This window comes from Elephantulus edwardii, unplaced genomic scaffold (genome assembly GCF_000299155.1).
Source record: "Elephantulus edwardii isolate Elephantulus edwardi_28Jun2011 unplaced genomic scaffold, EleEdw1.0 scaffold00080, whole genome shotgun sequence".
In the NCBI taxonomy this organism is placed as follows: Eukaryota; Metazoa; Chordata; class Mammalia; order Macroscelidea; family Macroscelididae; genus Elephantulus; species Elephantulus edwardii.
This window is the reverse complement of record NW_006399830.1, coordinates 670867-695932: the sequence shown is the minus strand read 5'-3', so window position 1 is coordinate 695932 and position 25066 is coordinate 670867. Positions and strand designations below refer to the sequence as shown.

At 56.3% G+C, this 25066-nt stretch overlaps 1 protein-coding gene across 1 annotated transcript; it reads right to left on the bottom strand.

Annotated features, from left to right (window-relative positions):
- Nucleotides 1–7582: 7582 nt before the first annotated feature.
- Nucleotides 7583–24426, bottom strand: LOC102850173. The gene is made up of 7 exons (XM_006889727.1): nucleotides 24374–24426; nucleotides 23844–23921; nucleotides 21603–21744; nucleotides 17160–18143; nucleotides 12012–12107; nucleotides 10945–11062; nucleotides 7583–8658 (listed from the first exon to the last, which is right to left on the bottom strand). Exons 1-7 carry the CDS (start codon nucleotides 24424–24426, stop codon nucleotides 7583–7585), a joined length of 2547 nt encoding a protein of 848 aa, XP_006889789.1.
- Nucleotides 24427–25066: the final 640 nt, after the last annotated feature.

Genomic DNA, 25066 nt, shown 5'->3' with positions numbered 1-25066 from the left:
AGTGCTGAGGATTAAATACGGCTGATCACACCCCCAAAGAGTCACCCATAATCATGGGGCAGCCACCCAGCTGCTTTGGAGGGACACAGTCCAGAGGACTCAGAGCTTTATTGTCGACAGTGGAGGCCTCTCTTTTCTCTCTGTGAGCTCCTGATGCCATTGTTAGGAGGGACCCCTTGCAGCCATCTCTGCCGCCCCCGTCGCTTACACCCCCACGTCCAGTCTACGAGAGGGTCCTGCTGGCTCTCCAGAATCTGTGTCCTCCCTCAGCCTGTCCAGGACACCCTTCCTTTCCCTGGGTGACTACAGGAGCCCCTTCTGATCTCTGCTTTTGCTTCCTCAGCACAGCGGAGTAACCCTCTGATGATAAATCGGGTCACTGGCCGGGCTCGGGTCTCCCAGGCCTGTGTGCATGGACACGGGAGCTCGTGTGTCTCTCTGCCTATGTCTGTCCTGCTTCTGTCCCTCTTCCACAGAGGGAGGCAGGGCCCTCTGTGCCTAGACTTCTGAGAGGTTTCATCACAAATAGGTGCTGAGCTTGGTCCAGTGCAGCTTCCTCCCTGTGGCTGTGGGCATGTGACTGCCCCATTTAGCAAGCAGACATACCGGTTACCTGGACGGGGGTTTCACGGGCTGATTACACAGCTTGAATGTTGGTGAGTGTCACTTCACTTGGTCAGAGCGCACCATCCCCGTAGGTCGCTTCATCTTGTTTTGTCCCTGCCTCATTTGCACCTGTGTTTATAGGGGAGAATGGCTTTGGTCTCCCTTTCTCATAGAAAGGTGTAGGTATGTCTGGGTGTGTGATGTGTGTGTGTGCGTCTGGATATTGTGTATATACAGGTGTATGTATGTGCACACATGAGGATGTGTACATATGGTATATGAATGTACAGGTGTATGGATGTGCTTGTGTAGGTGTGTGTATATATACGTGATGTATATGAATGTACTATACAGCGGTGTGTGTGCATGTATGCATAAATGATGTGTGTGCACCTGCGAGGGTGTGTATACATATATGATATTTGTGTGTGCACACAGGTGTATACATATGTATATACAGGGGTATATGTATATACGTGTGTGTGTGTGTGTGTATGGTATGTGCACGCACATATGGTGTGGGGGGTGTGCGGGAGTAAACACATATGATGTGTGCAAGAACAGGTAAATGTGCATGCAGGCATGTGCACACGAGTGTGTGAATCTGTTTGGACCAGGAGAGCCCTGGTCCTGGGCAGACAGTCTCACTTCTCTGTATCCTGAATCCCTCCTGGCCCCCTGCAGCTGCTAACTAGAGATAAGTCAGCTAGTTGCACCCCAAATGAGGCTGAGAAACTCAGGCACCTTTGTTCTGTGTTCCTTTGGCTCTTAAAGCCCTTGTTCTCTGCCTGGATCCCACCCACTGGACAATGGTTGAAATCAGATTAGCCTCCTGGCTGGTGTTTCTGTCCATAGAATCAAATGGGGTGATGCGGATGTGGGGTGTGTGCTGGCTGCTAGGGTTCACAGCAGCCTCGGAGGCCTGACATGCTTTTCAGGTATGTCATGCTCCCCACCTGGGGGCAGGGACCTGACTTCTGGCAGCACTGATGGTCCTGGAGAATCCTACCCAGTGTCCCACCAGCAGCCTCAGCCCGACCACTCAGACAGCCCATGCTGTCACTGTCCCTCTGCCCTAGGCTTGTCCTCTCATGGCTGTGTCTGTGCCTATGAGGAAATGAGTCAGTGCTGTTCTGCTGTGTGGATGGACCACACTGTATATCTGTCACCCGTTGGTGTGCACTTGGGCTGTGTCTCTTTATGGCTTAGTACTATCAAGATGTGTGCATAGACCACATTGTGTATATCCACCATCTGTTGTTGGACACTTGGGCTGTTTCTCTATATGGCTAATACTTGTGATGTGGATGTATCCATAACCTGTTGGTGTGTACTTGGGTTGTGTCCACCATTGACCATTGTGAATAGTGCTGCAGTGAGCTTCCTTGTAGGTCAACAGTCTTGTTGACTCACCTGTTCCCCAGCCTTCTGTCTATGACCTTAGTAGAGGAATCGCTTTGCTAACATGGTGCACTGTTTGCTTTTGTGCATGATTGCGCTCACATGTGCTACCTCTCTCTAAATACGTAAGTGAATACACCTACAGGTGTGCTTAATGTCCACAGGCTGTGATAGGCCATCAGAAAGTGAGTTCATTAGAGATGCAAAATTAATTTATATCTACATAGACGAGCAAGTTCCCAAGTCAGTAAGTCAGACATCAAGCTGACTCATGTACGTACGTTCGTACCTGCAGGGGCTGGTGAATCCTTGATTAGCAGGCAGTGTAACAGGCTGGCAGCTTCTGATGCTGAGAGATCCAATATCTAGACTTAAGCACAGAGCTTTGCCGAAATACCCACACATATTTGGTGCAGGTCACACCTCCAGGAAGCCCTCTTTCTAGGGATTGGCTGCTCCTAACAGAGCTCTTTCTGGGAGTGATTACATTGTATCAGTTCTTATCAGGGAAGTGGTTACATTGTATCAAATCTCATGAAGGGCCCAGACTTTGGAACTCCCCATAAAACCTCCTGGAAGCCAGTTGCTTTTTTTTTTTAATTATTATTAATTTTCATGAAAATTTACAGAGACTTTGGATTTCCATTCTTCATTGTTGCACTTTTCTCCCTACCTCCCCCCTACCCACCCCCAGTTTGCTCTTCTCTTTGAAAAGTAAAAGAAAAATTATTTCATTGTTTTACAGTCCCTCCCCCCAAGTCCACTCCACTAGGAAGCCAGCTTCTGACCATCCTCAAGGCTGTTTGCAGAGGCTGCAAGAACGGGGGCTGTTGGTGGGAGTGAGAGGACAAGAGTAGGGAATGAGCTGCACTGTCCAGCCCTCCCCATCATTTCACCACCTGCTGCTGGACACAGCTCTGGAGCACCCACAGCCATGGCCTCTGCCTCACCTGCCTTTGTCCACCCATGGGCCAGTGCTGCAAGAGTCTAGGGTCAGAGTCTTCAAAGCCTTTCAGGAAAAGTGGGCAGAATGTGAGCTGCTTTCCTTAAATGCCTTTTGCAAGATCACAGACATGTGCCATCAGAGGGTGTTAAGCAGTGCTTACACCACAGAGCTGTCCCCTCCCTGGGCCATCTGAGAATGGCTGCAGGTTGGTGGCTCTTGCCTCTGCAGGCCTCTGTTTCTCAGAACGAACACAGGCTTCTGGGTGACTGCAGTGCTTCTGACAAAGGCTAGAACCTGACAGCACACAGGGCTGTCCAGACGTTCCTGTCTGGTCTCTTGACCCAGGATAGCCGTGTGGCATTCCCACTCGTAGCACATCTCTCTAGGCTGACCCACTTCCATCTCTGTGCCATGGGTACCATCCCATCTTTTTGGATGCCTGAACAACTACCCTGGGCTGAAGTCTCTGTGGGAGCAGACAGCCAGGCCTCTCTCCAGCAGAGCAGCTGGTGGGTTTGACCCACTGAGTGACCTTAGAATGTGCAGCCGAGCACTTAACCCCTGCATCCCAGGGCTCTTGGCCTCCAGTCTGGAGAGCCTGCTCTGCACTTTGTTCTCTCCTACAGGGCCTTCAGCTGAGTCTCCCTGCCCACTGTTGGGCCTTCTGGTGCTGCCTCTTGGGAGTCAGGCTGTGCACCAGAAACAGGACAGGGCATCACACCACACCTGGGGGCAAGGTGTCCACTTCCCTGCTCTGTGGATTCTAAGCAGTGTCCTCTAGGGAGCATAACATGTGGGACCTAGTGTCCATTTCCCTGCCCAGAGATGCTAATTGTAATCCCAGGCATGGACTGCACAGTGACAAGGCTCCTGTCCCATGCCGCTTACAATGTCCCCTGGTGGAGCCCCACACACTGACCTTGGATGTGGGCAGCAGATACACTCACAGATGCACACTTGCTCCAGAAGTCTCGGGTTAACAGTCAGTGCCTTCCCTCAGACCCACCTGCTGCCCCATGTCTACTCACCCACAGGTGCACACGGGTACACGTGCATGCAGTACACACACAGGCAGTCATGCATGCAAATATACACAGGTACGTAGACAAACAGATACAGGCACACAGGTACACTCTCACCAGGTACACATAGAGGAGGTGGCTAACATCTGTCCTCACCACCAGGAGGGGCAAGGCCCTGCAACCCTGTGTGATCAGGGGTTAATGATTAGCGTGAGGAAGGGGATGGTGGCTATTCTCGTGTCCTCTGGGCTCCGCTGACTGTGGAGCTACCAAGTGTTTGTGCAAGGAGAGCTGGGTTACCAGGAAACAACCAAGCAATTAAAATGCCTTGATGTTATCTCTGGGAGTTCCTGCCCCGAAGAATTCAATTAGGCTTTCCAAGGAGCATGTCCAGGAGGGCGTGTAGTCATGTCACAGACCCTGGGTCCCCTGAGTCCTGGGTTCCACTCCTTTATTCTAATGGACTTCAGGATCCAAAGGGGACTCAGGCAGGCTCTGTCCTCCTTGAGACCTTGAGGGGACCAGGATGGGACAGCCTCTGTCCTGTTGAGACCTCCAGGGGACCAGAACTGGGGGCCTTCTTGCCAAGGATGGGCCTGCTCACAGAGGTGTAGATAGACCTGCCTTTGAGGGCCTGGGGCCTGGACTGTGGTCAAATGCTGTAGACCCAGGGGCCTCCCTTGCCCTTGCAACTTCCTGCTGCAGTAATGGAGGGACTGGTTCAGGCAGCAACCTCACTGGACCCTGAAGGCCCTGGAGCCTGGCTTCTGGGCGGAGGTGAGGTGCGCTCTGGTCTGCCTGACCTGGGACCAGCAGGGAGAGCTGTAGAGGTGGAGGCCCAGAGGAAGCTTGACCATGTTTCTGATCGGTATGGTAGGGAGCACGCGTCTCACAGACAAGCTGCCTGGGCTCCAGCACCTCCACGTGTCACTCACAGGGCCAGGCCAGGCCACTCCTGAGACCACTCCAGTGTGAAGCCCAGTTGCCCTGCAGCCAATGTGACCACCAGACCTCAGACTGCTCCAAGGGCAGCCCCTGGCTACCATCACCACAGCAACATGTGATCACCCCATAGACCACGCCATCGTCACCCACTGGCTGCCATGACCACAACACTGTGTGACCACTCCTTAAACCTCATCATGGGCACTCCCGTCTGCCATGACCCCAATATCACATGACCACCTCCTAGACCACACGGTGGGCACACCCCTGTCTGCCAAGACCATCACACTGCATGACCACTCCTAGACCACGCCATGGGCACCCACATTTCCACCATGAGCATCACACCGCGTGAGCACCCCTAGACCACGCTGTGGGCACCCACATGTCCACCCACTACACCATGCCATGAGCACCCCTGTTCACCATGACCACGACAACACATGACCACCTTCTAGACCATGCCATGGACAGCCCGTCTGCCATGACCATCACACCACATGACCATCACACCTGTGACTGCAACCCCACGTGACCACACCACTGTGCAGACAAGCACGGGGCTGGCCACTCATCCTTCCGCCTTGAGGCCACTGTCTGCTGCTGGCTCTTGGCTCAGCTGGAGCTTGGGTGCGGTCAAGGCAGCGTCATACTGAGCAGTTCACCTCCTTGGTGAACGTGGGTGTCCCATCCTGAGACTGACAGTAATGCCACTGTCACCCCCACGGGACTCCTCCACCTTCCAGTTGTTCTTGACTGATGTATTTCGAAGAGGAAGCTGGGGCACACAGTACATGTGCCCCGTCGACCCATCACCCCAGGTGCTAATCTCAAAAAGCACTGTCCTCCCAAGTCAGTGTTTGTCTTTATATAACCCTGAACTTGGCAGAAGACCTGCTTTCTAAACACACAGTCCAACTCCCCGTCCAAGGACAAGACCACGACAGACTGTCTCAGGACGGGTCTCACGGTAGAGGCCAGTGTCTGGGATGCAGTCCAGGCGTAGTCATGACAGTGTCTCCTCAGACATCTTCTCTCAATCGCTTCATCTCTTTCAGTGGATTTATTTATAAAGAAACCAAGCTCAGCACCGGGTAGTGCTGAACTCAAACTAGACCTGGGTAGGTTTAGTCGGAAACAGCCACAGCCGAGAGCAAAGCTGAAAACAGGTGCCTGTCTCCTTGACGAGGGGCTTCTGCTTGTCTGTCCGTCCTGGTCACATCCCAGCGAGCCACCAGGCCCTTTCACAGAGTCAGCCTGCCCACCTACAAGGCTGCATGAGTGGTCCCTGAGGCCAGCAGAGTTAGGAACACAGCCGTCATGACCAGGGCTTGTGAGCAGAGTATTCTACAGGACACCGTGGCTTCTGCTTGCCAAACAACTTTCCAGAAGGGAGTCCCATTGTGCAGTCCAGGGTCTATCCCCTGTGTCTGAGATAGAATGGTGTCCATCTCTGGACAAGATGGTGCCTGTGGGCAGCCAGAAACCCCAGGATCCCCAAGAGAGAACCGAGCTTCAGGGGACCCTGGAACTTGGGAGTCTAGACTCTGCTATTGTGTCCCTCCCGGACCCATCCAGATGGGGGGGCCCCCTCCCTCCCTGTGCCCTGGGGCTCTGCTCAGCGGTCACTCAGATGGGGGCCCTCCACTGCCGTCTCTGTGGGACAGGTACATGAGCCGTCCCCACACCTTTAGCCACAGGGCTGTAGTGCACATGGGGAGCAGGAGGAGACCCTCTGACTAGAGAACCCCACCATTCTCCATGCTGACCCCGAAGTAGGACTTCAAAGCAGTTCAGGCATGGCTGAGAGGAAGGGACCCGGGAAGGCCTGACCTTCTAGAAGCTTGGATGAGCTGGAGCAGTAATGGGGTCACAGCCTATGAGGATGGCATCTCCCTGTGGGGCTCTGTGTGTGTGTGTTGCATAGCAACCAGATCTCTTCCCACAGAGCTGGAAAGTGCTGTGGAGGCTGGTCTGGGTACTCCTGGCAGGACCCACCACTCTTCTTCCTTCCCAGGGTCTCAGCCTGTCGCTGCCTCCACTCTGGCTTTCATTCTTTTTCACTCAGTTAGGTCTGTTGTGTCATTTCCTAGTCAGCCATGACCAGCCAGACAAGACTGAAGAGTGGGAAGGGCCTGCGAGTGAGTGAAGTTGGAGCCGCAGGGATGCAGCCTGCGACCACGTCAGAGACGTGAGACTGGCCAAGTGCAGAGTGAGGGCTGCGGCCTTTAATTGTTGGTACACTCACCAGAACATGTATGGTGAGGCACCAGGACACGTGGAGACACCGGGTGTGCATTTGTACCCGCTCACCCCCCACCCTCTTCCCTCGAGACACTGGCTTCACCCCCAGATACCCCTCTCCCCAGGTCTTGGCTGGTGGGCAGTATGTACTACTCAGGGAGTCAGTAGACGTCCCTGGTGACCCTTCCTTGGCAAGGAGCGTTTCTGGGCGTGGAAGGGCAGTGCAGTGACCAGGGTGACTGACCACATGGCCCTGAGTCAGGTCCTGCAAGATGCTGAGCGGGTGCTTGGACCAGGTGGCCCCAGAAAGTGCCCGTCCCATGTGTTCTCAGAGGAGCCAGCTGACTCTACGCTGATCATGACGACAGACTTGAGGGCAATATGTCTGTGTGTGCGCACGTCCCCATCAGCCCCGGCCTCACACCGCACTGCTGAACTTGACGTCTGATGGCTCTGCGCTGTCTGGAACCACCGACTTGAGGGCAGCGTGGCAGAAGCGGCCCAGGGCCAGCATGCTGCTTTTCTGCTCCACATAGAGCCGCAGCTTGTCGCGGAAGGTCTCCCCAAGGAAGCTGTAGATGAGTGGGTTGAGGCAGCTGTTGGAGAAGGCAGCCAAGTTGACGATGTGGCCAGTGAGCGGGTAGGCGTGGCGGAAGGACCGCTTGCAGTAGGACTCTCCCGGCTGTGCGCGCTGCAGCAGGTGCACACAGATGAAGACGTTCTCGGGCAGCCAGCAGATGAAGAAGACCAGTACAACCGCGAAGATCATGCGCAGCGCCTTCTGCCGCCGGGGCCGCCCACGGGGCCGCTGTGCGCCCAGCAGCACGCGCGCAATTAGCGAGTAGCACAGGCCGATGACGGCCAGGGGCACGAGGAAGCCCAGGGTCACCTCCAGCCACTGCACCTCGCGCACGTCGGCAAAGCAGAAGCAGGCGTCCTGCGAGTGCTGCAGGTGCACTGCCGTGAAGGGCACGAGCGTGGCCGAGGCCGAGGCCAGCCAGATGAGGCCACAGCTCAGCCGCGCGTGCTGCTTGGTGCGGAAGAGGCTGGCGCGCATAGCCTGCGCCAGGGCCACGTAGCGGTCGAAGCTCATCCATGTGAGGAAGAAGATGCTGCTGTACATGTTGATCTGCAGGAAGAGCGACATGAAGGTGCAGAGCACCGCAATGTCGTAGTACTGCTCGTCCAGGTTGAACACCTCGATGAGCGAGTCGGCCACCAGGATGAGGTCGGCGGCCGCCAGGTTGATGAAGTACAGGTCGGGGATGGTCATCTTCTCGCGGAAGCTGAGGTTGACCACCAGGATGAGGATGTTGCCCACGAAGCCAATGGGGAAGAGGAAGACGGTGTAGAGGCAGGACAGGAAGAGGCCGATGACATAGTGCTGGTGCTCCTGCAGGTCACGCGATTGGTTGGCCAGGGCTGCCAGCGTGCTGTTCGGGGCAGCCTGCGTGGAGCCCAAGCCCTCCATGCCACAGCCCCCGCTGGACACGCCTTGAAAGGGAAGCGATCTGGCAGCCAGGAGAGTAAGAAGGTGCTGCTCAAGGCGTGTGCCGCCACCTGGGCTCCTGAACCACAGAAAGTAGAAGAACTGGACGTGGGGGTTCCCAGTGACCCCTTGCTGGCTTGCCGGGGCTGCCCCTCAGGGCTTCCTCACTGTCTGGAGGCCTGGAGAGGAAGAAAGAAAGGGGGTTAGGGCCCCAAATGCCATGTGGATGAGGGGAGACTGGGCGTGGTGGCACTGTGAGAGAAGGCAGTGGCACCCAGTGTGGAGCAGCCCCTCCTTCCCAAGGACCCTTGTGTAGAGAGCCGTCGTCTCCCATGCAGGACGCTTCTCAGAAGACCAAACAGCAGGCGGGTGAAGTAACGTGTGGGACATGCAGAGTTTGGAAAAGTACTGTTTATCCAGAGAGGAAGTGCAGCATGCCCGTCAGCTGCTGCAGAGAAGCAGGCCGGGAAGGAAAAACCCAGCTCTGTGGACGACGGGGACCCAGGAGCCTTCGTGGGAACTGGCTGCACTCCTGGGGGAATCCAGCTTGGAGCCTGGGCGTTGGAAAGAAGCTGCCCGCCATGGTGTGCGAGAAGAGGAAGGATGAGGGACGCAGCTAGTGAAGACTGGGAGACAGTGATTAAGGCCAGATCTGGCGTCTGAACAGCTGCTGCTGCTGAGCCCTGAGCATTGTAGGTACTCTGGAAATCCCAAGCAGCCCTTGTTGTGTAGTACCTGAGAACCACTAACAGAAAGGTTGGCAGTTCTAGTCCACAGCTCTTTGGGAGAACATCAAGCACTGTCCTCCCTGAAGATTCACCATTGTGGAAATCCCGGGGGGGGGGGGGGAGTCAGGGATCAGAATTAATTTAATGACAGTGGGCTTGATTTCGTTTTCAACCAGAAGTTGGCAAGAAAATCAGTGTGGAGGAGCCCTCTAGGCGGTGGTTGCAGAGGGCAGCAGGAAGTGGCCAGCACACACCCAGCATGGACAGCTCCTCTGCCTGGCTCTAACCATGCACCCCAGAATAGTGTGGAGTCAGCACAGGGCTCTCCACCCAGGGCCTTGGTCATATCTAGAGACATTTTCTGTGGTCATAGCCTGGTCATTGCAACCAGACTCCTCATGTGAGGCTGGGCAGCAGGGAGGAGCTGGAGGATACAGTCTGTCCCGTGCATGCGACCCCGGGGGCTCCTTGTGGTTTCTCCTTCACCTCCGAGGCTGGGGGCAGCTGTGGCAGTGTTGCCAGGCTGGCCTGGAGCTGCTTTAAAGTCATGCTCTCACATAAGTGAGGAAAGAAGACAGAGGAAAGACCCTGCCTGAAAATCAGTACCTCCTTTACAATACTCGTGGCGACGTCCACCGGCCTTGCGGAGCTGCGCTGACAGGGCTCTTCATGGTCTCCCAATCAGTGAACCAGAGCAAGCAGTGGTTCCCAGTGTCCCCACAGCGTCCCCATTCGGCCTCCCCTCGGGACCAGGGAGTGAGCGAGCGTCCCTGTTCCCAGCTTCCCCTTGGGTCTCCAAGCCTCTGTGTTCAGCATCTCAATGCACTGCTTTATAAAACAGCTCAGAAGGGTCCTTTTCCTCTTTAAGTGTTAAACAGAAGGGCTGAGAGGGCAGTTTGAGAGGGAAGTGTAGCAGGTGAGTGGTCCCTGCGGTGCCTGTGAGTTGCACTGCATGACTCAGGACCAGATCCTCCTGTCCGTGTCCTCTCCCAAGCAGGTGGTGCCCTCGGCCTGGACAGGCGCTGCAGGCTGCGCTGTGGGGTCGAGTGGAGAGGTGTGCCCTCAGCCTCCAGGCCCGTCTAGATCACCTTGCCCTGGTGGCTCAGCGCGATCCATGTTGCACTGTTAATTGAAAGGGTGGTAGTTCAAATCCAGCAGCCACTCCTTGGGATAAGATGAGCGGGCTCTTCTCATAAAGAGTACAGCCTGGGAACCCAATGCAGTCGCTGTGACCTGGCGCTGAGCGCGCAGCAGTGAGCCCATGGCTTTTATGTCCAGGTCAAGAGAGCAAGCCTCCCGGTGACATCTCTGACCAGCTGCTCCATCTTGAAGGACTGTAGTGCTTGCAGGGTGACACACAACCTGGTCACTTGTCCTGGAGAGTGGGCAGCACATGGCAGGCTGGTATTCTCTTGGCATGTATTGCAGGGTATATCTTACTTAAACCCCTCCTTGCTCATTCCAAGAAAGTCAGAGCCACTGACTTCCTCGCCGAGAAGGTCCCCCATTCAAAGGGCACCGAGTCCCCACAACCATGGCTGGCCCCAGGGAAGGCTGTCTTACCTGGCCTGTCCCCATTGCCGCTCCTTGCTGGCCCCAGATAGCAGGGGCTCATGGTCCTGGCCTCAGGTGGCCCTGGGGACTCGCCCGTGCTGGCCTGCAGGCGCTCCGTCCACAGTGCCTGGTGAGGTCTGGGCAGGCGGGAGCTCAGCCACTTGGGTGGTACTTGAGCATTGTGGGAGCAGCAGAAGGAAAGGGGTCTAGCCTTGGGACCTGGGGACGGACGGAGGGCCACCCTGTCCTGCTCCCTCTGTTGTCGCTCTGCTGGCCCCGCCAGCCCAGTGGTTTTATAGAGGCCTAGGCCCCTCCCTGGGCTCCTTGAGGGCTAGGCCCCTCCCCTCCTGGCCAGGATTAACCATTTTTCTGCCAGCCCCGCTCTCCCACTCTGACAGCAAGTCAGCCCCCACCCCAGGGAGCTGCATGGGCGTGTTCACTGGGATGATGTCTCCTCACCATTGGCCTGAACTTTTCTGGATGCAGTCATAGGAAACTTACAGGTCTTGTTCATTTCAGCAGCAGGCTGGAAACACCCATTTCTTAAATTAGATGTGAGTAACCCCAGGATTTTGTCCGAATTTTACAGACATCCGAGTCTGAGAAGTAGCAGGCACATTTGGTGAGTCACTTGGGAATCAGTTGCTGGACTTCACTCTCCCTCTGCTCCAGAGAACATCCAGGCGTTGGTGACGGATCAAGGGGCTTCTGGCCCTGGCTCTCTGACGTGAGGAGCATGAATGGGCAGAGTGAGGGATGTGGGCAGAGTGTGAACAGACCTCCAAGGACCACTAGGGTCCTCAGACCGAGCCCCATTCTCATGTACTCATGTGCCTGGGGGAGGGAGACTGGGCAGGCAGCAGCTAAGATGAGCCTGCAGGGAGTGAGCTGGACCAGAGGGACAGCTTTCCTATGAGCCGTGTCTCTAGGCCCTTTTGCCCTCTTTAGCCTCAGAAGGGGTCCATTTAGAGGTTCATCCAAGCTCTCAGGAGCCTGTATGAGCCAGTGCCTGCCTCCCCAAAAGTCAGCCTGCATGACCACGTCTGCTGGGAGCAGTGTGGTCAGCCGGGGCTTACCTTAGCCACCCAGCCGAGCACTGGCTCCAGGTCACACTGGATAGGGTGGTCATAGATGAGCTTTATGGCGTTCAGTATGGTCACTTCCAAGCCCTCCTGTGGGAGGGGCGGGGCCTTACAGACAGGGCACCAGGGGTGTGTGCAGCTTAGTTTCTGTAAGCACGCCCGAAACCGTGCTACACTCTTTTTTCCCTCTTCATTCATTGTTGCACATTTTACTCCTGCCCACCCCTCCCCCAGTTAGCTTTTCTCTTTGAAAAAAGAAAAAAATTATTTCATTGTTATACAATCTCCCACCCACCCCCAGTCCACTTTACTATGAATCTCTTATTCTGGACTCTTATCATGCAAATAATACCTAATCATATATTCCTTTTAAGCAGTTCTCGCCTTCATCTGTTTCAGTGCATTGTACATCATTTATCTCCTCTCAGTTTCCCCCAACCTCAGTGTCAGTCCTGTTGTTTTATAACAGTGGCATTATGCAGTATTTGTCCTTTTGTGACAGAGATATTTCACTCAACATAATGTCCTCCATGGTCACCTATTTCATATATATTTCATGAGTTCCTTGTTTTTTTAGTGCTGTATACTATTTCATTGTGGGAATATACCACAGCTTCTCTATCCATTAGTTTGTTGATGGGCACTTGGGTTGTTTCCAACTCTTTGCTGTTGTGAACAAAGCAGCAATAAACATGGGTGTGCATATATCTGGTTGGGTGGCAGTTTTGGTCTCCTTAGGATATATTCCCAGTAGTGGAATTGCTGGGTCAAATGATATTTCTATTTCCAACTTTTTGAGAAAGTGCCATACTACTTTCCATAGTAGTTACACTGTTTTACACTCCCACCAACAGTGAATAAGGATTCCAGTTTCTCCACAACCTCGCCAACATTTGTTGTTTGCTACTCTGTTGAATTTTGCTATTGTTACTGGGGTGAGAAGATATAGTTATTTTGCATGCCCTAAGCACGTGTACAGAGCATCTTCCCAGGTCTCAGATGTTGACTCACACATATGCTTGAGGTTTGTGTATGTTTTGGGCAGACCTGTAGCTGTCATCTTTAAGGAAACTGAATGCCTGGGCTGGGCCTTCTGGGTACTGTTGGGTGGCTTGAACCAGCAGCCTTTCATGCGGACCAGGCCTTGACCCCATCTTACTGATGCACATGGCTTAGAGGAGCATCTGCATTACCTGCTCCCAACAGGGCTCTGGGTCTCTTGCTTGCTAAATGGGCAGAGCAGAGGCCTCCAGTTTCGGCATGTCCCTGAACAGGGTGGACAAAGAGTGGCACAGAGACCACAGTTACAGGGGCAGCCATGAAGTTGTGGTGTGGGGGCTGTCCCTGGAAGCAAGGCTGCTGGTGGTGGCCTCACGCAGTCTGTCAGGCCCAAGCCCCAACCTATGGGACAAGAAAGCCTCTTGCACTGGTCATACGTGTGTCCAGCCAACCCCCAGCCTCCCATTCAACACAACTGCTGGGCCATTCACAGGACCTTCCTGAGCCTCATTGCCCCCTCCGTGCAGCAGGCTGTCAGAGCAGTCACAGGGTGAGCCCCTCACGCACCTGGGACACCTGCCAGGGACTCCCCGGCCCCTTGTCTCTGTCCTAGGAGAGGTCAGGTATAGCAGTGTGTGTGCATGTGTGATCTGTGCCAGTGTATGTGAGAGTGTGACTGTGTTGTGCACACAGTGTGTGCATGTGTGTGTACGTGTACGTGTGTGAGCGCATCTGTGTGTGCTTATGTGTCAGTGTGCACAGAGTTAATACGTGTATGTGAGAGTACACACACGTCAGTGTATGTGTGTGTGTTTCTCTACATGAGTGTGCATGCAGTCTATAGAATGCTGAGAACACACTGTCTGATTGTAGGTGTGTCTGGGTGTCAGTGTATACAGTCTATACAGTGTTGACCATATACTGATTTGGGAGGTGAGTGTCAGTGCACACAGGCCATAGAGTGCTGAGTACACACTAATTGTGTGTGGGTGCATCTCTATGTGTGTACAGACACAGGGTGTGGTATGCTGAGTGCACACTGACTATGGGGGTCTCTGTGTACACACACAGGATGTAGCATGCTGAACACACACCAGCTGATTATGGAGGAAAGTTATCTCTGTGTGTGTGAGTGTGCACGTAGGCTGTAAAGTGCCAAGTTCACACTGAGGTGCTTTCTAGAGAAAATCGATCACCAGCAAGCTTATCTTCCAACTTGTTCCATCGTAACAAGGAATGTGAAGTGTCTGGGCGCCCTGGGCGTGAGGGCCACCTTCCTGATTCCGAGCTCACATGTGGTGGGTTTACAGCCCTAGTGGCGCTCTGGCAGCCCTAGGGGTGCAGATGTCAGATGGTGGTCCCTCACCGCTGCCAAGTGCTTCCCTGACCATTGCTGGAATTCTGGGAGTGGCCACTGCGGCCAAGACTCCGCCAGGTTGCCCAGAGTGTGTGTGGACAGGCCTGGCGCCTGTAGTCATCCTGGGGAGGGGCTCTGGCAGGGGCCTTTTATAGTGGAACACGAGGTGTAAGACTGGGTCCTTGCCCACCCCTGTCTCAGGAGACGGCCACATGTGTCCAGGGAACCCCGGCAGGTTGCGAAGGGGGGTCATTGCTGCGCCCTTCCCCTATTGGCTCTGGATTTGCCTTTCAATTAATGCCCTTTTTTAAGAGTGGTCATGTTATTATTAACCTTTTATTGTGTTTTAAGTGAGAGTTTTAGAGCAGGCAGGGTTCCCATTCAGCAGGTCACACCTGCCCACTGCCTCCCTGAGTGTCTTGTTTCCTGCGAAGCATTCTCCTCATCGATGGTACCCTTGGGCCTCGTGCAGTTGGTTGTTCTCTGGCATGCCCTGGTGGGATTGGTCACTTTGTGGACCTGCCTATTTGCCTGAAAGTCAAGTCACAGGGAGCTAGTGGGTGAAAATGTCCTGTCCCTACCCGAACATCTGTTGGCTCTAGAACATTCCCTTGGCTTGTTTAGAAAAGTCCAGGAGTAGTATGTGTCCAGACTGGGCGTGGTGAGGGGCAGTGGCTGGAGACAGGGATGGGAGATGGACCACAGGGCCATGCTGCACCGACTCCATCCCCACGAGGCCCACAGGGGCTCGTGGCTGAGGTGTGGGGGCATCTTGATGACCTCACAGTTTCTTCCTCCTCAGAGCTGTGCCTCTCTGGTGCTGTGTATCTGGGGAGCTATGAAGCCCAAGTTGTAGTGTAAGCATGTCGTGCCCAGCAGCACTTCACAGAGACACAGACAGAGGCTTTGTGACGGGGAGCCTGTGCTCACTTCTTGCCTTAATGTCACATCCTGGGCACTCAGCTGTTTCCAGCTTTTCCATCCTACTGCTGCTGCCCAGCTGCTAGACTCCCCGAGCACACCAGTCCCCTGCGGCTGGCAAGCCATGGCCTTGGGGGGAGCAGCTCAGCACACACGCCACTGTACCACCAGGCCCGGGGGAGCACGTGCAGCCCAGTGTGAGCATGCGTGCACGGGCACGGGAAACCAGGACACCTGCATGGCTGGCTTTACTGCAGTGCAGTGGTGTGGGCCACTGTGCGGGATCAGAAGGCTGTGCGGGACTCTACTGGGCTCTGCGGGCTCTGCCGGGCTGCGCGGTGCTGTGCCAGCCTCTGTGGTGTTGTGCCAGGCTCTGTGGGGCTCTGCCAGGCTGTGTGGTGCTGTGCGGGGCTGTGCTGGGTTCTGCGGGGCTCTCCCAGGCTGTGGCTGGGGCCCTGTGTGCCTTTGAGCCTAGTGAGCCCTCTTCCCAGAGGGCCAGCTGGTGACTGGTTAGTGTGCAGATGCCCCAGCCACACGTGGGTTAGGGTCGGCCTCCAGCCTTCTCAGAGTGACCCTAGTGACCTGAGGACAGGCTGGGAACCTTGCTTCTTCAGAGCAGCATCTTCTGAGTAGCAGCCAAGTATTCTAAGTATAGTGCTACCAGGGGTCCTCCCTGGTTCCCAGCTCGTGTGGAGGTTGTCCTGTCATCCGGGGCACAGCTGCTTGATGAAAGGCTTGACATAAGGATGGATGAAGGGGTGCAGCCAGAGGGGCGCCCGCTGGAAGAACCGCACCAGTGACGCTCACTGCAACATCTACAGGCTTCGCCGTGTGAAGTGCGTGGCCAGCCAAGGTCTTCTGAAGCCTGTCCGGGGGGACGCATCTGGACCCCACGAGCATCCACTGTCCCCCAGAACTGACAGCGTCCCTTCTCACATGCACACCAAGGCTCCCGAGACGGACACAGTGCTGTGTTCACTATTCACATAAGTGACAGGCTGTGATTTCTGTAACCCAGTGTGTGTTTGAATCAATCATGCCTTAGAGCCAAGGCACAGCCCCTCTTCTGAAGAGCCTTGGTGGCACAGTGGATCTGGTATTGCGTTGCTAACTGGTAGGTGGGCAGTTAAGTCCATAAGCTGCTTGCTGGGAGGGTGAGGCAGCCTGCCCCGGGAAGGTTTCCTTTCTGGCCCCCAGGGGTGCTGGCAGCAGGTATGTGAGTATTTTCAGGGGGTTGGCATTTGGTTGTGGTCAAGGCCGTGGACCCACCTCTACCACCAACTGGGAAATTTCCATCTAGGAGTAGGCATGGATCCCATGGGGACTGGGTGTGTGTCAGGTGTGGATCTCTGCGAACTAGGCATGATTTCAGGGACCAGATGTATGCCAGGCGTGGATCTTGTGTGGATTAACGGGGGTCCAGCTGCATCTCTGACTTGGTGTGTCTCCGTCAGGCTGAGCATCTTGGAGCTTTTGTGTGAGCAGTGTGAACCCCAGGGGCTGAAGAGCACCCTGCAGCCGCTGATCTGAGCCGGGCAGATGTGTGTGAGGCCCAGTGGAGAGGCAGGGTCAGAGGCTGAGTTCAGGCTGAGGGCAGGAGGCTAGGCCAGGGTGGGCGAAGGGAAGCTCGGCCAGATTTGGGAGTTTAAGGGGGCGGGGGTGTGTGGAGTGGGATCACGAAGCTAGGCTGGGGGGCATGGGGACATGCGACTCAGCGGAGAGGAGGTTGTGAGGCTAGGCTTGGGGAGTGAGGCTTGGCCAGGGAGTAGAGTGGAAGGCATAAAGGAGGGGACTTGGCTCAGCTGGGGCACCGGCCTACGAGTGTCTAACAGCTGCCCTCAGCCCTGGCTCCCTGCCCTCTCTACAGAACTGCTCTGGGGGGCCGCTCGGCTACGGCAGCTCTGGGCCAGGTTCTGCATGACCCTCAGCAGGGCGTGCCTGCAGGGCTGGTGGAGGAGCAGAGTCTCCAGTGAAGTCACGCAGCTCTCCCCGAACAGGACTAGCTCAGCAGCATCCATGAGCAGCTCATCCTGGGGTGAACCCAGGGTCCCCGACAGCTTCAGGCTGGCCCTGTGGAGCAGCATGGCATTGTAGAAGACCCGGCAGGCAAAGCCCGTCAGTGCGATGGCCAGCACAGCGGGTGAGGCTGAGGCCATGCCTCGCCAGGTCTCGGTGCCCTGCCAGGCCCGTGTGGTGCAGATCAGAACGCAAAACGTCAGCTCCAGAAGGAGGGTCAGCGCAAAGCCCAGGCTGAACTTCAGCACCTCATATTCAGGCCAGGTGGTCAGTGGATCCAGCTGGCAGTGGGTGGATTTGTGCAGCTCTCCAGAGGTGCCCAGCAGGGCCACAGTCCCCAGCGAGCTGCAGAGAGCACAGCCCAGGATAGCCATCAGGGCCAGAGCCATCCTCAGAGGCCCCTTGGTCACTTTGGGCAGCCAGGGCAAGGAGCCAGGCAGCAAGAAGGCCAAGGCCAGGGCCCCCTGCAGATACTGGGCATTGAAGTAGCAGAAGTTGGCACAGAAGGCGAGGGTCCCGCAGAGCAGGTTGGTAGTGGACAGGTAGTCAGGCCTGGGGATGGCCGTTAAGGACAGCAGGGCCACCAGCATGTTTGTGATGATGAGGTCCAGGAGGAGTGCCCCCAGGCTTCCAAGCTGGGCACGCCCTCGGAGCAAGGTGGTCATGCTGAATGTCCCTGCCGCCGCGCCCAGGGGCAGGAGCAGCCCCAGGTAGGCCTGCGTGAGCCTCGAGATGATGCTTTGAGCAGCAATGACCGCTTCCACATCGGGGGACACAAGGCTGGGGTACCGCACCCACGATGTGTTGTGGGCAGACATAGGACCAGCAGAGACCTGCAAGAAAGCACACACCACGGGCCACTGCAGGGCTCAGGGAAGGACTATAAGAGAGAAACCTGGAACTGGTAGAAACCTGAAGGAAGCACTGCAAGGAATGGGCCCTGCCTGGCTGGGCCTGAACTCGAGGGGAGTGGGGCCCTGCCTGGCTGTGGTTAGACTCTGGGCAGTGGGGTCCTGGCTGGGAGGTGGTCTCTCCAGCATCCTTCTGGCTTTAAAGACCTCCAGTGGAGAAGTAGGTGCCCAGGACTTGAGACTCTAAATCAGAACTGACCCATCCTTCAGTTGTGGCTCCTTATTCTGAGAAGCATCATCCTACACAGTCAGAAAGGGGGTGCTAGTGGCTTAGTGGTAAGGAATTGTGCTGCTGTCATAAAGGTATGTGGTTCAAATCCACCAGCTCCTCTGTGAGCAAAAGATGGGCATTCTCCTCTTGTGCGATTAATTGCCTATGAAAACTTACTGGAGGGTCACCTACTGGAGTGTTCCAACTTGACAGAACACATCAACAGCACTTCCAGAAACCAAAATCCATCTCTGGACTTGAGCTCATCAGGTTTCTGAGGTTGGACTTTTTTTTTCCCCCTGAGGAGACCACCTGTCTTTCTTCCATGGAGTGGCTGGTGGATTTGAACTGCTGAACTTTTTGGTTAGCAGTACAGAACATAACATACTTCACCACCAGAGCTAAAAGTCTCAGTTCAGGCCTCCTGCTGGTATTGGTGTGGCTCTCAGCAACCTGCAGAACAGAGCAGCCCCATCTTTTTCCCCTGAAGTAGCTAGTAGGTTCAAACAGCCCAGCTTTCAGTTAGCACCCCAGCATTTTAACCACTCCCAAAACCACACAGAGCCTAAGGAGGGGGTGCTCACTCATCCCTGCTGCCTGGGAAGGCAGGTGGAGGTTCTTGGGGTTGAGGAATAGACACAGACGAGGCAGTCTTGCTGTTACCTCAGGGGAATAGATGGTCAGTGTCTGGCCAGAGTGATTTACAGCCTCGAAACCCAACGGCGATGCTGCCTGACAGGGTGGGGTGCATGGGGCACCACTTTCCCTTGTGTCTACCACTTCCCCCACCCTTTCCTCCTCTTCTCAGTCCAGCTTTTGTGATGAGCGTCATTTTCTGGCCCAAATGTTTCCAAGGATTCTCTTCAGTGAGGAGCCTTGAGTGCTGTCTGGTAGTGAGTCTTCCTGTTTGCGTGTCTGAAGATAGCGGCATCCCGTGAGGCTGGAATCCAGAAGCGTTGTTCCCATGTTTCATGCCCACATACAGCCCCTTCCCGCCAGCCCACCTGGTGGCTGCTGGCCATGCTTTCAGCATCCACACACCAGTTACACGTGAGGAAGGTGGAGTGATGCTGCGTGGTCCTGCTCGGGGTTTTATCCTCCTCGAGCCAGCAGCCTGCCGCCTCACACTAATGCCCTCTATGGTGTGCCTCTCCACAGTGTCTCTCCAACCCCACCGGGACCCTGCCGACTTTGTCACAGAACCCCACTGCAGGCCAGCTATGTCCTCCTCGGCTAGGCCGATCTGTTCTCAAAATGCTCCTTTGTTTCCAAAGTTGGAGCTTATTGTCTTCTTTCGAGAGGTTCTCTCTGTCTCTGACACCTGCCAGCCAGGAGATGCCCATTTCCTGCCAGGGTATTCAGGCCAGCCTCTCCCACTCTGAGAGCGGTGCGTCCACCCCATAATCCATCAACCTGATGTCCAGCCTTCTTACGAGTCTGGTCCTCTAAGCAGGATGTTGTTGGCTGTTGAACTTGAGCAGATGGACCTGGAGTTAGCATGAAGTTCTCAGTGACAAAGACTAAAGAATGCTGGCGGGTGGGGACACCAGTCCAGGGCCCTGCAGCCTAAACACTCAGGGCTTTGAAAGCAGGCTCTGCCCCTGCAAAGACAGTCCATTTCACCCTCACCCTCACTGAGGGCTGCCCTGGGGTCCCTGCTGGATGTGCAGGGGCTCCATGGGGCACATGCCTTCTGAGACCCTGTCTACACAATCCTTCCTTCAGGATCCTGGGCTGACCCCAACTTCACTGCCTGTACTGTGAAATGGGGTGACCATGTGGCCCCTGCCCACCCCTTCACAGAAGGGCTCATGAGCCTATGTGACATCAGCTGGTGGGCATAGGTGACCGGTTCTGCTCCTTGCCCTGCCTTCCCTCCACAGGCCCAGGTCGACAGAGGAACCCATATGTCCTCCAGGGGTGTCTCAACCTATTGAGTCACAGTGCCGTGCTTGTGGGTCACCAGGGCCTAGGGGACAGCCCACTGGGGAAGGAAGCCTTGTGACTTCAGCCAGCCTGCCTGGCACTGCCGTGTCTGTGTGTGGTGTGGTGTGAAGGGCTGGGGCCTGTGGCATGGCCATCCTGAGGCCTCCTGGGCGCTGGGCAGCTGTTTGCGATCTGAGGTTGGCTAAGGTGCCTTGGCCCCTGAGCCCGATAAGAGAAATGGACTTCTGCTGCCCCTGTGTCGGTCAGCAATGTCCGCTGGCCCTGCTGAGGGAGGGAGCCCCTTTGCCCATGTGGGTGGGCCTGTGGTCAATCCCAGAACCACCTCCAGCCTGGGGCCCGAGCAGCAGGCCCCAGCTCCACCACTGACCCAGCAGCTTGGAGCCTGACCCCCAAGGCCCTTGGTGCCCAGGTTTGCCTGGCACAGCAGTGAGGTGTTTGGGCCAAGCGTCCTTCCTGCCCACAGTCACCATCGCGCTCCATTCCCGCTAGGTCTGGATTCATGACTGGGCTTCTGGTGAAGGACATCCATCCACTCAGACCCAGCTTTGTTTTAGTGGCCAGCCCTGGGCCAAGAACCGGGGGCTTCTGGGACTGTCTGTCAGAGCTGCCAAGGTCTGTGCTGGGGTCCCCCGGGAGTGCCTGGCTGGAGCCTGAGGCTCTGCTCTCACACAGCTCTGGACTCCAGGCCTTAAATGGCCCTTGCGATGTCGCTGGGTCCTGGGACACTTCATGTGCAAACAAGCCAGTGGGAGGAGAGTGCACATGCCAGCTCTCCACGAGAGCACGATTCAAAATGCTTTTTAAAATGAAATGATGCTTTCAGGTACTTGTAGAAGCTGGTCCTCAACTCACTGGCTCCTTCCCAGAGTGAGAGGTGGGAGACCCGAGTGGTGGGGTCCTGGTGGCACGATGGTAAAAGCGCTGTGCCGCTAACCCAAAGGTGGGTGTTTTGAAGCGTCCAGCTGTTTTCTGCTTCTCTAGAGACGCCGGCCTGCAGCCACCCGGGCAGCTCTGCTCTGCCCTGCAGAGGCACTGGGAGCAAGGGAAAGCGTCTCCCAGGACCCTGGCTCAGGGGTTGCTTGGGGAGCCCTTCCCTCCCCTTCCCTGCACCGGGTCCCACATTTCTACGTGGTCTCTGTTCACCTGGCTGTCACCTGTCACAGTGCCGAGGACGATGCAATAGGCTTCCCTGCCTGAGCACGTGAGTCCCTGCTGCACTCTACCATCTGAGGGAGTCCCCTCTCCCGGGCATCCACAGAGTGCCACACATGGCCGTCTGTCTGCACCTCAGAGGCCAGGCTCCTCTGTCTCTGCGGGGTCCATGAGGCACATGATGGGGGACGTGACATGACGTCCACACTAGGCCTGTAAGGGGCGTGCAGGCCAGTGCACGTCCTGTGGCTCTGGACGCCAGTGCTGTCTCAGCCTGTCTCCTGAGCGGTGCTGTTGGGTCCCGTCATGTACACAAACTGTTCCCTCAGTGTCCACTTGTGATGGTTAAGTGTGGAGGACATAGCAACTGGGCGGGATCCTTACCTGACAGTTGTGACCCAGCATCCTTCCAGAACACAGCCCGACTCTATCCTGTGTTCCTCCAAGTGGCCACCCCTCACTCTCTGTCCTGTGTCCCCCAAATGGCCGCCCCTCTCTGTCTTGTGTCCTCCTCTCTCTGTGTCCTGTGGCCCCTGAATGGCTGCTCCTCACTCTCTGTCCTGTGTTCACCAAGTGACGGCCTCTCTTTCTCTGTCCTGTATCCCCCGAATGGCCACCCCTCACTCTGGCAGGCTGCGCTCTCAAGCCTTTGCTCTTGTCTCTGACACTATTTCTATTTCAGTCCTTGGTTCCTACAGGACTCCAGACTTAGCCTGTGAATTATCGTGCCTGGCCTCCCTTTGGGGACTCTGTGGGCCTATCCACCAGGTGAATGCTGGTCCTGCACTCGGGGCTATTGTGGTTTGTGGTCACATACAGTCCAGCTCATCCATTCGTGGGAGGTGGGGTTTGTGGGGTCTGGCCTTGGGCGGCTGTTGGGTGATGTGTGGTGGGGTGCAGGGACAGCATACATATGACTCCATTTGCTCCAGCTGCTTTTTGGAGTGGCTGTAGGTGGGGAGGTGCCATCAGAATGGGCGACCCCATCCCTCCCTTACCCAGTTCACATCCCAAAATGGTTAAAACGCCTTTATTTTGGGTGCTGGGAAAAATCACACAAGCATAGCTGGATAAAGGGTTTTTCTTGAGCCCTGGTGGCATCTAACCCAAAGGTGGGCAGTTTGAAGCCACCAGCCACTCAGAAGGGGAAAGCTGAGGCCACTGGCTTCCATACAGATTCCCAGCCTCGGGAAGCCCACGGCCTGTCTCTGTCCCCGGCCACTGAGTGGAGCCGGTGGTAGCCCTGGTGGCCTCTTCTGCTGGAGCCTCTCTTGGATCTCCGCACCCACACACCTTTCACAATGGCTGCTTCCTGCGCAGATGGACACTAGGGCAGGTGTGGGGACACTTCTCCTCTAGCACATGTGCCCACACTATGTAGCACTGCCAAGGGGTGTTCTTTTCCTCTCCCTGGGCCTGGGGCACAGGGAGTGGTGGTCAGTCCCTCTCCAGGAAGTTTGTGGTAAGGGGCTGTGACCCTGTCGGGCAAGGCCCTGGTCCCCAGCACAGTGGGGCAGGTCAGCCCCCATGGCTGTGGGCTCCAGGAGCCTCCCCCCACCCACCATAGGATTGAGGAGGCCAGGGAGGGGAGGAGGGACACGCAGGCCCAGAGCGCCATCTCCTGTGATCTCTGGATTCCTGAGCGACAGCTGGCCAGGCAGTTACAGCCTGCCCAGCCTCTCGGTCCGGCTCCAGTCTGGTTCCGAAGCTGTGAACCCTCACGGGGACCGTCTTGCCCTCACTGAGTGGTGGCTGTATCTCTTAAGGCAGAATCTGCCTCTCTTTCTCCCCCTGAACCCTGGACAGATCACACTCTGCGCCTGGTGGGGGCAAGGGGGGCTGGGGCTGGGCAGCTTCCAGGCCACCAGTCCTTCCGCTTTGCTCTCTTGGCTGTCGCTCCCCACCCCCCACTGCTGGAGGATCCTTATTCCCCCAGGTCCTTGGGGATGTACCTGCTGTGAAACACTCCTTGTGTCCCCCAATCCTGAGCTGGCCAGCTGTGGCCTGGGCCCAGCCCAAAGGAGGTGTTTCTCTGACGTGGCCTGTCCCTCCACCCTGGGGACAGTGCTGCTTCTCTGACATGGCCATCAGCACCCAACGCTTTCCGGTGGGACTGGGCCTGTCCCTCCACCCTGGGGACAGTACTTCTCTAATGGGCTGACAGCTGCGTGGTCATTCGGGCATGATGGTAGGCTCCTGTTTGTATGGCGCCCACCCGTGGGTGAAGGAGCTTTGGTTTTCGAGAGCAGCACCCCACCCCCACCTCCCTGACTTGGCCGCACTGTGGGGGTCCCCCGGCAGAGGGCACTCACCTGTGGATGCTGCTCCGAGAGGAGGGCGCAGCGGTGCTCTCGATTCCCTTCCTCACTGGCTCTGAGCAAACCTGGGCTCTAGCGGGCAGCACACAGCAGAGTGAGGCCAGCGCAGCACAGTGAGGCCCAGGCAAGGCCAAGTACTGTGGTTTTCCTGTCAGGAGTCCACAGCCGCCCCTCCCACAGGCGGGCTGCATCTGCAAACTAAAATAGAACCTGAAACCCCACCCTGCAGCTAGGGAAGACTGCCTGGCCCTCCCAAGTGGCCTTTCTGAGACAGCAGTGCCCAGCCAGTTCTGCCCCAGCCTAGGGTCTCTGCCCACAGCCCCCATAGCAGAGGCCATTGATGCTGGGAGGCTGAGCAAGGCCAGTGGGGCCTGTGGACAGGGCAGTGCTGACCAGGAAGGCCAGGTGACGCACTTCTGAAGGCCAGCGGGGGGCAGGGGGTGCAGGCCTGCACAGCATAGGTGTCACCTGGCCGTTGGGGCCACGGTGGGTACTCTGTGCACGTGGGTGAAGGTCTGTCTCACCCAGGTGGCCGGCTCTGCCCCTCACACAGCACCTCCAGTGCCTGGTACTGCATCGTCGCTGGCACAGGAGACTGTGTGTCTGAGAATGCGTGTGTGTGTGTGCATGGGGAGATTGGAACATGAGCTTATGTGAAGAGATGGATGTGTGTGTACATGTGTGTAAAAGTGTGTGCGAGAGCATGTGTGTGAGATTGTGTGCATATAAGTGTAGGTGAGAGTGGGCGGGAGAAAGTGTGTGCACGTGTGCTCCAGCCTCAGCCATGTGACCCAACAGTGCTCAGATGTACACTGCGGTGGGGCACTGGGGCCTGGGGCCCTGTGTCCAGCACTGGCTGGAGCATACTGATCACCTTCACAGGCGTGCTGGCTGTTCAGCACCCAGGGAGGAGAGAACCACAACTTGGCTCTGCACGAGGTGCCGAAAGCCTTCATGCAGCGCGGGACCCTGCTGCCTCCCAAGTCTTCAGGACGCACAGGGACTGGGGGATCCCTGCGGAAAAGCAGGGACCTCGAGCCACAACCCTGCCTGTGACCAGGGTGGTTTCAGGGATGCAGCTCCGGATGACCTCTCCCTGAGACTGACACATGTGCCAGTGCTTCCAGGAGCTCGGCTCCTCATGAGAGATACTCCCTGAGTGTGCGTGTGTGCACATGCTGGTGTGCACATGTGAGCGTGTATGTGCATGTGCTGGT

Excerpts from the sequence above, each read along its gene's own strand:
- LOC102850173 (XM_006889727.1), bottom strand. The coding sequence starts at position 24,426 with ATGCAGTACCAGGCACTGGAGGTGCTGTGTGAGGGGCAGAGCCGGCCA. Across the intron at positions 23,922-24,373 it reads GGGCAGAGCCGGCCACCTGG|AGCCCAGGTTTGCTCAGAGC; the intron begins GTGAGACAGACC and ends GCTGCCCGCTAG. Across the intron at positions 12,108-17,159 it reads CGGCCCCCCAGAGCAGTTCT|GAGGGCTTGGAAGTGACCAT; the intron begins GTAGAGAGGGCA and ends CCCCTCCCACAG.